Source organism: Eretmochelys imbricata, chromosome 1, assembly GCF_965152235.1.
Source record: "Eretmochelys imbricata isolate rEreImb1 chromosome 1, rEreImb1.hap1, whole genome shotgun sequence".
Taxonomy (NCBI): Eukaryota; Metazoa; Chordata; order Testudines; family Cheloniidae; genus Eretmochelys; species Eretmochelys imbricata.
Window position 1 is genome coordinate 286,892,147 of NC_135572.1, and position 15,359 is coordinate 286,907,505.

Here is a 15,359-nt window from a genome sequence, read left to right on the forward strand (position 1 = left end):
CTTTGTATTTTTAGTAAAGGCATAGGGCTGAATCCTTTACCAAGTTAGTGCCGAGTGCATTTGGGTGAGGGAAAAGCAAAAGAGCTGTTTGTGGCTCCTCAATTCTGGGACCAGTTCTATGCCATCTCAGACAGCAGGGTAGTTTACAGTAGCATCCAGGCAAGGATAAAGGGAATGTGCTGACCGGTCCCCATGTTTCAAGGACTCAGTGGGACTCTATACACAAGGTAGCACTTATAGACTGGAGTATCTTTTTATGTTGCTTGTCTGCAGTCCTGATATTGCACACCTCCATGACACAGGAACATGCTGGAAGAAGCAGGAACTTGATGTGGCCAAGTGCATAAAAGCCAAACTGCAGCATGGAGCAGATTGGGAAAACCGAGACAGGAGGACTGGTCTTGTAGGAGCAAATGTGTGGCTGTGAGGGATCTGCTCATAGGAGAGTAACAAAGAAATTAAACTAGATGGCAAGAGCAGATAAAAGGTCAGGCTGCTCAATGGGGAACACTGAACTGTGGGGAGATTTAAAAAAAAAACTTTTTTGCTGAAGCATGGGAGAGCTGCAGCGGGGCAGAGGTGCTTCAACAGAGTGGGAATAAAATGGAGGTTATTTCAGAATGGGTGTGCCTTATTCCAAATTAGTTTAAATGGAATAGGATAATTTGGAATATGGCACTCTTATTTCAGAATATGAGTGCCTACACAGAGAGTCAGTCAGGAAAAGTTAGTCCACTTTAAATTCACACCCTAACTTATTCTATATTAACTTTCATCTGTAGACTAGCCCTTAGATTCAGTGGCCAAAATTGCCAAAAAAGGGGAGGGGCCGGATGAGCCCAGGAGAAAATATGAAGAAAGAGTTTTAAAATTACTGGGTCCCACTCTAAGGGCAATGTGCCATCCAGTAGAGGCAGCCTTCTGAAAGGAGGGATGTGGGAGAGGCTATGAGGTCACTGACCAAAAGAGACAGCTTTGACGACTGCCTCTGTAGCTGCTGGGCAGGACAAGATCCTACTGTAAGGATGGTGAGACATGCAGCTGCTAAAAATATAGATGGTAACAGATGCTAAACTGTATGATACTGTACAGCCACTAGTTGGCACTGTGTGTAAGATACCTTATTTAAACCAATCTCAGACATACCTTTCAGAGTATTAAATGATCTTATAGTGAACACATCTGATGTGTATAAGCAAGCTGTCTAACCAGTCCATTATTGATACAGAAATACATGACATGGGGTCAGGAATAAACTAAGAACAGAAAGAGAAGGAAAATAGCAACAAAAGTTGTATACCAAAGGAACAAAGGAACAAAATGTTGAAGACAGAAGGAACAGCAACAAAGATTGCAGGATCTCATCAACATGCCACTCTTCACTGCTCCAGAGAACTTCAGCTTTGATAAATCTTCACAATGGACAGACTGGAAACAGTATTTTGCAAGATTTCAAATTGCAAACAAACTCCAAGAAGAAATTGGAGGTATACCGGTATCTTCTTTAATTTATGCTATGGTGAAGCAAGCAGAGCATATCCTTACATCCTTTGAAGTTACTGAATACAGTCACAAAGATGACTATGAAAGGGTATGTTTGATGCATACTTTGTGTCTCAGAGAAATATGTTTTATGAAAGAACATGTTTTCATCTCAAGAATTCAAGAACCAGAAGAAAATATCAAATGCTTTTTAAGAGCTCTACATGCATTGGCTGAAAACTGTGATTTGGGGAATGAAAAACATGAAGATATCAGCAACACGCTGGTTATTGGGTTAACAAACAAAAACCTTTCACAGCAGATACAACTGAAAAGAGATTTAACTCTAGCTACAGCTATACAGAAAGCAAAGCAGCCTCAGCTGGTGAGACCAAAATCGAAAGCAACTTGCCAAATTTGAAAAAAGAAGAAGATGTTAAAAAGGCAGCACGAGTGCTAAAAGTCATTATCATAAGATCACTAAGGCTAGGAGAGATAACTCCCAGGTTATAAGGGACAAATTCCAGCCTACATACACAAGGTGTGGAAACAGTCATGTCTCAAGAGATGATGCATCTCCAGCCAGAGGCACATGGTGTAATAAATGCATGAAATATGGACATTTTGCAGCTGTTTGCTGCACCAAAGCAGTCAGGGAGTTGACTCATATTACAAAGAATCAAGAGCCATTTCTGGGATCTACCACTTGTGATGAAACAGACCTGTCTGGAGAGTGAACGTGATTATTCATAGCAAGACTATTGACTTTAAAAGCGACTCAGGAGCTGACCTCACAGTCATCTCAGAAGGGACTTATAATCACCTTCAACTCCTCCGAGAGCTGAAGTCACCTGACACAGCTCTGACTAGCCACAGAGGTATTCTGTACTGCATGGGCCAGTTCACCACAGAAACAACTTACAAAAACAAAATCTTTGCATTCAGAGTGTATTTGATCAAAGGACCACAGACCAACTGCCTTCTCAGCCACAACGTGACAGCCATGATGAGCCTGGTGAGGGAGGTGGAAGAACTCAATGGAATATTTGGTGATATTGGACTGTTGAAACGAGATGCAGTATTAAAAAACCTTGAGACAATGCTCAACCATATAGTGTACATATATTTTACAGGATTCCTACCCATTACTTCATAAAGTGGAAGCTGAGTTATAGAGAAGGGAGCAGACTGGCATAATCGAGAAAAGCTCTAATCCAACAGCATGTGTGTCCCAATAGTACTAGTTATAAAGTAAAATGGAAAAATACAATCTGTGTGGATCTTAAAAGACTTAATGGAGCAGTTGTAAGATAAAAAAAATATTCTCTCAACACTGGATGATGTCCCTCCCCAAAGTGAAAAGAGCTACAGTATTCTCTGAGTTGGATGCCTCAAACAGATTCTGACAAACTCCTTTAGCCAAAGAAAGTGCTAAACTAACATTTATCACACCCTTTGAGAGATTTTGCTTTCAAAGATTACCTTTGGGGATTACCAGTGCACCTGCAATTTTCCAAAGAAAGAAGGCAGAACTGTTAGCAAACACAAATGGAATTGTAGTCTTCGTGCATGATAGATATTTTGCTATAAGGGTCTTCCATGGAAGAATACAGTAAAACCCTCAACGAAGTCCTAAGCCTGATCAGTCAGTCTGAACTGAAGCTAAACAAGGAAAAATGCATTTTCTGTCTACCCCAAATCGAGCTCTTGGGGCAGACAATAAACAAAGATGGAATCAGTGCTAGCCCTGAGAAAGTAAAAGCGATTAATTGAATGCACCAACTAATGTTCCAGAACTGATTCATACACTAGGGATGGTAAATTACCTTGGCTGGAATTCCACAAGTCCTTTCTACAGTGACAAAACCACTGAATGAACTGAAGTCCAACATATCTTGGTTATGGGGGCCATATCAAGAAATTGCCTATAAAAAGGTGAAAGAAATTATCTCAACAGCTCCAGTTCTTAAGTACTATGATGTGCACAAATCCACAATGGTCAGTGAGCTATGCAAATAGCTATGGCTGCCCAAGGCAGTACATTGTTTCAACAACATGGAATTTGGTGGAAGCCAGCTGCATTTTTCTCTCTCACTCACAGAAGCATAAAAGGATATGCACAGATTGAAAAGGAGTGCCTGGCAAGCATATGGGCATGTGAGAACTTTTACAGGTATCTCTGTGGATTGGATTTGTTTATACTGATAACAGACCATAAACTGCATGTAACCCTCATCAGTGGAAAAGACTTGGATCAAGCACCCCTGAGAGGACAATATCTATTGCTTAGGTTAATGTGATTTAATCCACTTGCTAAATACGCGCCTGGGAAAAATCTTTTAGTAAAAGACAGTCTGTCATAGAGCCCAGTGTTGCATTCAACTACCCATGAGTTCGAAGATGATGTAAAGGTGTGGAAAAGACCAGTGTCAAAAAAGAGACTACAACAGCTACAAAAAGCAACTTTCACAGACTCGCAACTTCAGGATGTTTTAAGTTACACTGGGGTGACTGGCCCACGTATTTAAAGGACACTAAGGAAGTGACAAGAGGTTACTTTGTGGTGCATGGACAATTAAGTGAGTCAAATGCACTCATGATTAAAGTCAATTGCGTCATAATTCCAAACTAAATGAGAGCCGAAATCCTAAACCTCACCCACAAAGGACATCAAGGATTAACAAAATGCTGTGAACAGCTGAAGCAGTCAGTGTGGTGGCCAGGCATCATCAAGGACATAAAGAATACTGTATCTGCAGTATGTGAACACTGCAGAACTAACTGGCAAACACAACACAAAGAACCTTTGTCAAGGTTCCTTCCCCACTCTGAACTCTAGGGTACAGATGTGGGGACCTTCATGAAAACCAGCCTAAGCTTATTTTTACCAGCTTAGGTTAAAAGTTCCCCAAGGTACAAACTATTTTACCTTTTGTCCCTGGACCTTATTGCTGCCACCACCAAGCGTCTAACAAATATAACAGGGAAAGAGAGATTTAAAGGTGTTTACCCTTCCCTTTATATTTATGACACGCCCCCCAAATCACAGATAGGGTGAAACGCTGGCTGTGATTTCTTCCTGGAGCTCTAGGAGAAAACAGAGTTAATAAGACACATGCACCTCTATATATACTACCAAGTATATAAAGACTAACAATATTTTTCACATCTCAAGGACGATTTTAACCAGTTGATTCTGGGAAACTTTCACGGGAGAGTGCATCAGCCACTTTGTTAGAAGCTCCTGAGATGCGTTGTATGTTGAAATCAAAATCTTGGAGAGCGAAACTCCACCGAATAAGTTTTTTGTTATTTCCCGTGGCGGTATGAAGCCACTGTAGCGCAGCATGGTCAGTTTGCAGGTGGAAACGCCGACCCCAAATGTATGGGCGTAGCTTTTCCAGAGCGTAGACAATGGTGTAACATTCTTTTTCACTATCTGACCAGTTGCTTTCCCTCTCAGACAGCTTCTTGCAGAGAAACACTACAGGGTGGAATTCTTGATCCGGTCCTTCCTGAATTAAAACTGCTCCCACACCACGCTCGGACGCATCTGTGGTTACTAGGAACGGTTTGGCAAAGTCTGGGGCCCTTAGCACAGGGTCAGACATGAATGTCGCTGTAAGCTGGTTAAAGGCCTTCTGACACTCTTCGGTCCACTGAACGGCATTTGGCTGTTTCTTTTTGGTTAGGTCTGTCAGTGGGGCGACGATTTGGCTGTATTGCGGTACAAATCACCTGTAATATCTGGCCAAGCCTAAGAAGGATTGGACCTGTTTCTTTGACTTTGGGACAGGTCACTTTTGGATAGCATCCACTTTGGCCTGTAGAGGGTTGATAGTTCCTTGACTCACCTGGTGTCCAAGGTAAGTTACTCTGTTTAGGCCTATTTGACACTTCTTAGCCTTAACAGTTAGTCCTGCCTCCCTTATGTGCTCGAAGACTTTTTGTAGATGTTCCAGGTGTTCTGCCCAGGAATCCGAAAATATGGCCACACTGTCAAGGTAGGCGACTGCATATTCTCCTAAACCCACTAGGAGACCATCTACAAGTCTTTGGAAGGTGGTGGGTGCATTCCGCAGCCCAAAAGGGAGTACATTAAATTCATACAGCCCGAGATGTATGGTGAAGGCTGACCTTTCCTTGGCAGATTCATCTCGCAGTACCTGCCAGTACCCCTTGGTTAAGTCCAATGTAGAGATGAACTGGGCCGTCCCACTTTCTCTAATAGTTCATCTGTGCATGGCATTGGATAGTTGTCTGGGCGAGTTACAGCATTTAGCTTATGGTAGTCCACACAAAAACGTATCTCCCCATCTGGTTTGGGAACTAGAACCACTGGAGATGCCCATGCATTGCCAGAGGGGCGGATTACACCCATCTGTAGCATATCCTGGATCTCCCGTTCTATAGCAGTTTTAGCTTGAGGAGACACCCCGTAAGGTTGGACTTTAATTGGGTGAGCATTACCTGTGTCAATGGAATGGTATGCCCGTTCAGTCAGTCCTGAGGTGGCTGAGAATGTCGGCACGTAGCTAGTGCACAGCTCCTTGATCTGCTGTCGCTGCATACATCCAAGGGTCATGGAGAGGTTCACCTCTTCCACGCCACCAGCACTTTTCCCTTCATAGTAGACACCTTCAGGCCACTCAGCGTCATCTCCTCTCTGGGCTGTAAACTGACAAACCTTTAATTCTCTGGATCGATTAGAAGAGTTGAGAGGCGATGGGTTGCTCCGTGCCGCCATTCAAGCTCTCTGGAGGCTTTCATCTGCTTCCTGTTCAGTCTGGAACTGTTCCCTTGATGCTGGAGACATCAGTTCCTCATTGGATTGTGGACCTATGCTTGGTCCCTCTGGAAGCGATGTAGGGGATGGGGCTGTTTCCATTGACTGTGAACCGCTCTCCGCCGGTGCACTATGTTGGGGTTCAAGCTCCAGCTGAGCCTCTTGTGTAGGGTTATCGGCTGGTGCCAGTTCAGGTTCGGTGAGGCCCTCTGGTGTTGGGGATGCAAATACTGGATTCAGTGCTAGCAATGTGTCTGGTGCTGGTTGTTCCACTGGTTCCGGTTCTGGGGCTGGCTCTGTCTGGGTCTCTGGGACTGGATCCACTACTGCTGTTGCAGACATTGGCATGGGGTCTGGGTCCATCACCTCTGACCAGGTCCTGGTAGAAGTTTCCAGAACAGAGCTAGGCGTGACGGCTTGCTTAGCCTGGCTGCGGGTAACCATTCCCTCCGTCTTGGCTAGCTTCACATGACTGGCCAAGTCTTCCCCCAACAGCACAGGGATGGGATAATCATCATATACTGCAAAAGTCCACGTTCCTGACCAGCCCTTGTACTGGACAGGCAACTTGGCTGTAAGCAAATTGAAAGAGTTGGACTTGAAGGGTTGAATTGTCACTTGGATCTCTGGGTCGATTAAACTGGGGTCCACTAAGGAAGCATGGATAGCTGACACTTGTGCTCCAGTGTCCCTCCACGCGTTGACCTTCTTCCCACCCACACTCACAGTTTCCATCTACTCCGAGGATATCTGGGAGGTATCTGGGCCTGAGGACCTCTGGTGTGATTCCGGTGCAATGAACTGTAATCGGTTGGGGTTCTTGGGGCAGTTGGCCTTTACATGCCTTGGCTTGTTACATTTAAAACTTCGTCCAGCTGACAGGTCACTGGGGCGAGGTGGGTTGCTGGAGAATGGTGCGGCAGGACGATAAGGTGTCTGGAGTATTCCTTGGTGTGCAGTTGGGGCCTTGGGCTGCCCCCGGTAGTAGGGTGTGGTCTGAGGGTGTCCCTTCTGGTATCTGCTCCAACTGCGACCAGGGTTGTTCCTCTCTCCACCCTCCACCTGTTTTGTTCTGGCTTGCCCCGCCTCTCCAGCAGTCTGGGACTGCTCATATTGATCAGCATAAGAAGCAAGACTTTCTGCTGAGTTCATTTCCTTATCCCATAAACACTGTTTTATTTCCTCCTTGGACATATTCAGGAATTGCTCCTGAGCTATCAAATCACACATTCTGTCAAAGCTAGTGACACGCCTTCCTTGGACCCATTTATATAACAGATCCTTCATCTGGTTTAGATAAGCCACATTACTTAGTCCAGGCCCTCTCTTAAGGGTTCAAAATTTTACCCCGGATGTTTCAGATGTAATTTGAACTTGCATTAAAACCAACTCCTTGAACTTATTATAGTCAGAAGCCTCATCAATAGGCATCTTATTGAATATGTCCAGAGCTCTTCCAGTCAATTTTGCGACCAGTGTGGTCATCTTGTGAGTTTCAGGAATTTTATGGAGAGTGCACAGTCTCTCAAAGGTGAGAAAATATTCAGCAATATCACTGGATTCATCATACTGTGGACATAGTAACTCCCATTTGTGGATTGTTGGGGAAGGATGGTTAGGGTTATCCAGTAGATTCCGCTCAGGACTTTGCCTTCTCCACCTCCAGTGCATGCTTCCTCTCTTTTTCCTTCTCCGCCTCAGCATGCTTCCTCTGTTTTTCCTTTTCCTCCATTTCTTTTTCCCTTGCCTCCACAGCTCTCCTGTGGTCAGCCTCCCTTTCCTCCTGAGCATGCTTCCATTCTTTTTCCTTTGCCTCCATAGCTCTCCTGTGGGCAGCTTCTTTGGCTGGTTCTGCCTTGGGCTCGGTCATGTTTGCCTCTCTGTTTTTAACTAACTTTACACCCGAGAGTTAGAAATAAAAAACAAACAAACAAAAAACTTGGCTTGTCAAAAAAAAAAAAGAAAAAAAAAGGTTGTGCTGTAACCGGATACCTGTGTTCTCCGATAGGGATTGTCAGCCTACAGAAAATTCCTTTAAAATAAACCTAACACCTGTGTCTCCAGGCAAATAGACAGAAAAAGCTTCTAGTTGCTTTTAGCTAAAAAAAAAACAACCCACCTCTTCAGGTCTCTGAAGACTTGTGAATTTCCCTGCAGGAGGTTAACTACCCTGCCTTTAGGTAGAGAAAACTCCAGCTCACAAAAGACAATTCCCTTTTTTCTCTGCTCTGGCCCCCAAGCCGAGACAAAAAAAAAACTCTAACTGCTTTCAGCTTAAAACCTGCTTTCCAGCAGCCCAAAAGGAAAAAAATATTTCCTTTTAAAATCTGTGCTTCTGGTTCAAAAACTCTCAAAATGATTTCAAGTTAATCCCACCGCTCTGCCACCATGTCAAGGTTCCTTCCCCACTCTGAATTCTAGGGTACAGATGTGGGGACCTGCATGAAAAAACCCCTAAGCTTATTTTTACCAGCTTAGGTTAAAAGTTCCCCAAGGTACAAACTATTTTATCTTTTGTCCCTGGACCTTATTGCTGCCACCACCAAGCGTCTAACAAATATAACAGGGAAAGAGCCCACTTGGAAACGTCTTTCTCCCCAAAATCCCCCCAAGCCCTACACCCCCTTTCCAGGAGAAGGCTTGATAAAAATCCTCACCAATTTGCATAGGTGAACACAGACCCAAATCCCTGGATCTTAAGAACAAGGAAAAAGCAATCAGGTTCTTAAAAGAAGAACTTTAATTGAAGAAAAAGTAAAAGAATCACCTCTGTACAATCAGGATGGTAAATACCTTACAGGGTAATCAGATTCAAAACATAGAGAATCCCTCTAGGCAAAACCTTAAGTTACAAAAAGACACAAAAACAGGAATATACATTCCATTCAGCACAACTTATTTTATCAGCCATTTAAACAAAACAGAATCTAACGCATCTCTAACTAGATTGCTTATTAACTCTTTACAGGAGTTCTGACCTGCATTCCTGCGCTGGTCCCAGCAAAAGCAACACACAGACAGAGAGAACCCTTTGTCCCCCCGCCTCCCCCAGCTTTGAAAGTATCTTGTCTCCTCATTGGTCATTTCGGTCAAGTGCCAGCGAGGTTATCTTAGCTTCTTAACCCTTTACAGGTGAAAGGGTTTTCCTCTGGCCAGGAGGGATTTAAAGGTTTTTACCCTTCCCTTTATATTTATGACAACCTTTAATAACACCACCTCTACCAGACAGATCTTGGAAGAGACTAGCTGAAAATGTGAATTCAGAGGACACCATTATCCCGTCATCATGGACTCCTTTTCCAGGTATACAGAAATAATGTACTTGAAAGACATACCATGTTGCAGTGTTATCAAGAAACTGAAGTGTACTTTTTACTCACTTCAGTATTCCAGAACAACTAGTGACAGACAATGGACCACAATTCACTGCAGCAGAATTTAAGTCATTCCAACTGGAATACGATTTTGATCATATTACTAGCAGCCCACATTACTCAGAAGCAAATGGAGAAGCTGAGAGAGCCAAGAAAATCCTACAGCAGGAAGATCCATTCCTTGCTCTTCCTACAGCAGGAAGATCTGAGTTATGGATCAACACCGATAGCGGCTACCGATATAGTCTAGCAGAGCTCCTGATGGGAAGGCAACTCAGAACTCCTGTTCCAACTCTGGAAAAGAACCTATTTCCAAAGTGATCAGACATGAACAGAGTAGCCAAATCAGATAAAAAGGAGAAAAGAGCTTATGAACACTTTTATAACAGACATTTCTCATGTAGAAAACTGCCAGGTCTAGAATCTGGTGACCATGTTCATGTCCAGCTGGACGGAGAAAAAGTATGGACAACTCCAGCTATCATAAAGAAAAAGAATTCAGTGCCCAGATCATATGTGATCGAGAGTGACAGCAGACAGTTCAATAGAAACTGTCGTCATCTACAGTTTACTCCTCAGAAAAAACAATCAGCAGAGCAAACTCTATAGATGGCCATTGCAGAACAAGATGTGTCAAGGATTCCAATGACCACAGCCAATCATGGACAGTCAGATGACCAAGCTGCTATGCATTCAGGTCATGTAATCAGAAAACCAGAGACATTTATCAGATTGATACATACTGAAATTCAAAGATAGCATGATAGTGTAAATACTGTAAATAGTAGGAATGTAGAACTTAAAGGGGGTGATCTAAGGCAGGGGTCGGCAACCTGCAGCCCATCAGGGTAATCTGACTGCGGGCCACGAGACATTTTGCTGATGTTGACTGTCTACAGTCACGGCCCCCCGCAGTTCCCAGTGGCCGCAGTTCTCTGTTCCTGGCCAATGGGAGCTGCGGGAAGCAGCGGCCAGCACGTCCCTGCAGCCTGCCACTTTCTGCATTTCCCATTGGCCAGGAAAGGCAAACCACGGCCACTGGGAGCTGTGGGGGGGGAGGGCTGCCTGTGGACGGTCAACATCAACAAAATGTCTCACGGCCTGCAATCTTATTACCCTGATGGGCCGCATGTGGCCCATGGGCCGCAGGTTGCCCACCACTGATCTAAGGGAATGCTAAACTGTATTATATGGTTCAGCCACTAGGTGGCACAGTGTGTAAAAAGGAGTACTTGGGGAAAATACCTTATTTAAATTAACTTCAGCCATGACCTAAAGATCTTTTAGTCAACACATCCGGTGTGTATAACTATCTCTTTGTCCAGCTGCCACAAGTACTCCTTTTCTTTTTGCGAACACAGACTAACACAGCTGCTACTCTGAAACCTGTGATATTACTGTAACTTAGCTGCTTTCACAGTGATCTAAAATATAACCTAGTCTCCAAAGTTTGATATTTATCTAATTTTCCTCCTATTATCTGTGTGCTACAGAAAGATTTATAGGAGCCATATATGCCTATCCTTTCAGCCAAGGATATTTCTAATTCCAGACCTCCAACATCTTACTTGAAAAGTAACGACCTCACCTATCATGTACAATAGGAATGTGAGTGCATGTTGTGACAATGATATAATTTTGAGTTCCATTACATTTGGAGAGCAAAGGAAGAATGCTGTTCAGGTATAAAAGGAAATCTGCATAGACAATGCTGCAGTTCATTAAAAAAACAAAACAAAACTATTTCTAACCTGATTCTTTTGTTGTGAATTGGACAATGTTACTGAACTGATTGCCATTTCCAACTCTCGTAAAAGCACAGACACTGATAAAATAGGTGCTGAATGGCTCTAATCCAAAAAGGTTTGCATCACTGTGTGAACCTGAAACATTCTTAGAAGAAGAAAACAATTGTTAGCACAAAATCCACATATTTGAACACACCGGGTCTCATCCTCCCCACACTGACATTAATGAGAGTTTTGGTACTGCAGTCTTGTCTCTTGCATCCTTCAAGTCTCCATGTCACACAAAATAGTCCAAGGTCTCACCTAAGGGGAAGCAGGGTCAAATCCTTTATCGTGCTACTTCAGATGTGCACAAGCCAGATTTTTTTCTGTACGAACAGGGTATCTCTCTCAAGATTCCTTCTCTCCCTCCCCACCCCCCACCCACTCACCAGAAATAACATGACAAAATATCAGAACAAAAAAAATGAGAAAGACACAATGGAGAGCTTCTATAAATCACATTTATTTGCCCCTCTTCTTGTTTTTGAGGCTTTAGTTCCTATTCATGTTAGTGAGTGAGCCAAACCATAAAGCACGTATTATTTGATTGATTGAAAACACTGCTTTCCCATTCCCTTCCTTTCCACTCTTTCTCCCTCACCGTGGCTTGTGAAGAAAGTTTGTCAACAGAAGTGATTATAATTACAGTAGTACCACACCAGCAGCCTAACTCCACATATGCATCCTGTGCCAGCCTGTATAGCTGCTGCCACAAACAAACACCCTCCTCTCCATCTGCACTACCTCCATCGCTGATAGCACCTCTTCAAATATAGATTCTGCTGAAGGGAAGGATTTCCATATAATAGGTTGGTGCCAGCTTGAAGTGTTGGCTAACTTTTTCATCTTTGCTTGTTTATGGCATGATGCCCCTCCTGTCCCTCCAGCCCTTGTCCAGCAATTGGAGAGAAAGAGATAGGGGTGAATTCTTCTCCCCTACCTGAGACAAGAAACTATTTTGGGTGACATAGAAACATGCAGCGATGCAAGAGTACAGGCTATCCCTGGTAACAGCTGTTCCTGCAGCACTCACAGCCATCTCTTCATGGGACTGTAAAAGCAGTCGGGAGAGCTGTTCAGTTCTACTGTGAAAACAGAGGTAAATTTTTCAAAATAATGTTTAATTATACAACTTAGCTGTGTAGTGAGGCACAGTGGCCTCCCACTGAGCCAGAGGGCGGGAGGGACCAAGCTGTGAACCCTGGTGGGCGGAGCCAGGCTGTGCTTGCCCCTCCTACCAGAAATCAGAGGGAGGAACAGGAAGTATAAAGAGCAGGTCCTGGCGCTCAGCTGGGCTGCAGCCACCGAAGGAGCCAGATGCCTTTTACCTGCTCCTGAGCTGCGAGGCTGCAGCAGACCCCTGCGGCACAAAGGACTGTCCAGAGCTGCTGGAGCCACCCACTGACCAATCCATGGAGGAGGTACTGGGACTACCATGGGCCTTCTATCCAGACATGCGAAAGGACCCTCAGTGGATCCAGGTACACCCTGAGATGAGGGGAGGAAGTGGCCCTGGGGCAGTCGACTTAATCTGGCTGCGTTGCTGTCAGCGTGTTGTGGCTGGATTCACCACTGATCCAGTGGCAGACCACTCTGCCCCTGTTAGGGCCCTGGGCTGGGACGCAGTGGAGTTGGGTGGGCCTGGATGGGCCTGCATCCCCCTACCCTTGCCACCTCACCCCTGGGGTGGCAGTCCCTCCTCTTTAGGCCAAGGAGCCTGTGTTCGTCGGCCATCTGCCAGAGCTAAGATGTCTGACCCTCTTGCTGCTCGGCCCTGAATACAGACCTGAGCCATAGACTCCTGACTACACCCACCCCAACTGCGGACCCATAACTGTTTGCTCCTTGGCCCTGATTGCAGGATAGAGACCCTAACTGACTACCGCTCTGCCAGTACAGTCGGCCACAGCCTGGCTGTTGCTAATTCCCTAATTGTGGGTGACTCCCAGCGACGTAGTGAGGCGGACCCCACTGACCCAGAGGGGGAGGAACCACCACTAACCCACTACATGCTGCCATCTCCCTCTTCATGAACTGGTCTGCCTGTCCCACTGCTGCACTCCGCACAGTCTGCTCTCTTGCATACACTACTCTTCTTGTGACAACGTGAAAGAAGCTTCGTGTGTGGTACACACATCTCAGCAGAGTGCCACTGCTGGTCTCTATCACATTTAACTCTGTCCACTGTCATGCAGAGTCTGCCTACTGTCGGATTCCGTATGGCCTGTCCTCAGGATGTGCAATGGAGGAGCTTTCACTTGTCCTGCATAATGGTAAGCAAAACTGAATTCCCTGTGCACAGACATGGAAACTGCTCTGTCCCTATTCTATCAGGACTACATGATGTCCCCCGCAACCCTGCAGGATCCTGGGAACTCCTTCATGTGTTATAATAGCAGACTGTAAACGCCTTGGGGCAGGAACTGTCTTTTCAATTACACATATGTGCAGGGTCTAGAACAAAGGCGCCTAGATCCCTGGTTGGAACTGATTAGTGCACTACAAAGAAATAACAAGTGCATTTCCCCCACAACAGACATTATATAGCTGAGGGAGGAGGAGTGTGAAGCTCCACACAATCCCTCACTGTGGACTGTGTCTTAAGGGATATGATTTAGCCCACAATATATGTGCATTTCCATAACATCTTTTATCAGTGTCTTTTATGAAGGAACATTAGGGGGGAAAAGAAAATCACTTCCTCTAAGTTATGAGTTCCTACAGTTTTGATTAATGCAGGACATACCTAAGCATATAAAATGCCTTACATATTTTGGTTTTGAGACATGAGTCAGATAGCCAGAAAAATCAAATGTATTTTTTCAGATACTTAAAACACTACTAAATATTATAAACATACCTGATAAAATATGGTTTGACTCTTGTTTTCATGAATCTTAAAACTATAGCTCTTAATAGCACCATTTGGCTGGGGACTTGGCCTCCATTTTAGCCACACAGAGTAGGCAGTATAGTTGAAAATAGCCAAATCCTGAGGAGGTGCTAATGGCACTGTGGGAGAAAATGCTCGTTAGTTCAAATTTACAATGTTAATTTTAGGCAAATATGAATACTTTGTAGGAGAAAAAGATCATGTCTGAGCTTAACCGAACCAATATTGTACTGTTATACTTTTAACAAAGAGCTCCCAACAACTCTTCACTCTTGTCCCATTTGCCTGTTATAAACTCTATTTACCAAAGATGCACGTTGTTGGAGAAAGTAAGGGTGAGGAATGGGATAATCTATTCATGTTGTTTGTCATTTAAACAAAAGCATATTTTCATAACCAAGGAAGTATTAAAATATTTGGCAAAAAAACAGAGTAGATGCTCTTATAGAATCATAGAAATATAGGACTGGAAGGGACCTCAATAGGTCTTCTAGTCCAGTCCCCTACACTGAGGCAGACTAAGTATAACTAGATCAAGTGTTTGTCTAACCTGTTCTTAAAAACCTCCAATGACGGAGATTCCACAACCTCCCTAGGCAATTTGCTCCAGTGCTCTAGAGAGTATGAAAGAGACTCATTAGATCACATACTCCATCCCAAAGGGCCACTAGACTATTTACTATAGTCTTATCTAGCACTTCAATCAGTCTAGTTTGAAAGGTACACAACCAAAGTATCATACCTGTATCCTAATGTAGTACCTACTATTGTTACTAGTAGTATCTAAGATTACTAGAATGAAGATTAGAGCTTTCTAATATATATACACATATTTCCCCTCTCTACTTTGTGCATTATATATATATTGCGAGTGGGATGGCAGTGTGCAATGTAATCTGAAATAGAGCAAGGAGTGAAAAAAACCCTGTAAGGGTCTGTAAGTATTTTTAAGGAATATTTTCCGGATGGGGGTGGGGGTGGAGGTGGGGGTCGTTGGTTGTTTTTCCCCAAAAATAATTGACACTTGGCAAATT

At 44.1% G+C, this 15,359-nt stretch overlaps 1 protein-coding gene across 1 annotated transcript in view; it reads right to left on the reverse strand.

Annotated features, from left to right (window-relative positions):
* Positions 1 to 15,359, reverse strand: part of PTPRQ (protein tyrosine phosphatase receptor type Q) — a 156,713-nt gene that overhangs the window by 75,698 nt on the left and 65,656 nt on the right. Inside the window, exons 23-24 of the mRNA XM_077838126.1 lie at positions 14,293 to 14,444; positions 11,394 to 11,535 (exon numbers count right to left, since the gene is read on the reverse strand). Of these exons, the coding sequence (XP_077694252.1) occupies positions 11,394 to 11,535; positions 14,293 to 14,444 (294 nt within the window). The remainder of the gene's footprint in view (positions 1 to 11,393; positions 11,536 to 14,292; positions 14,445 to 15,359) is intronic.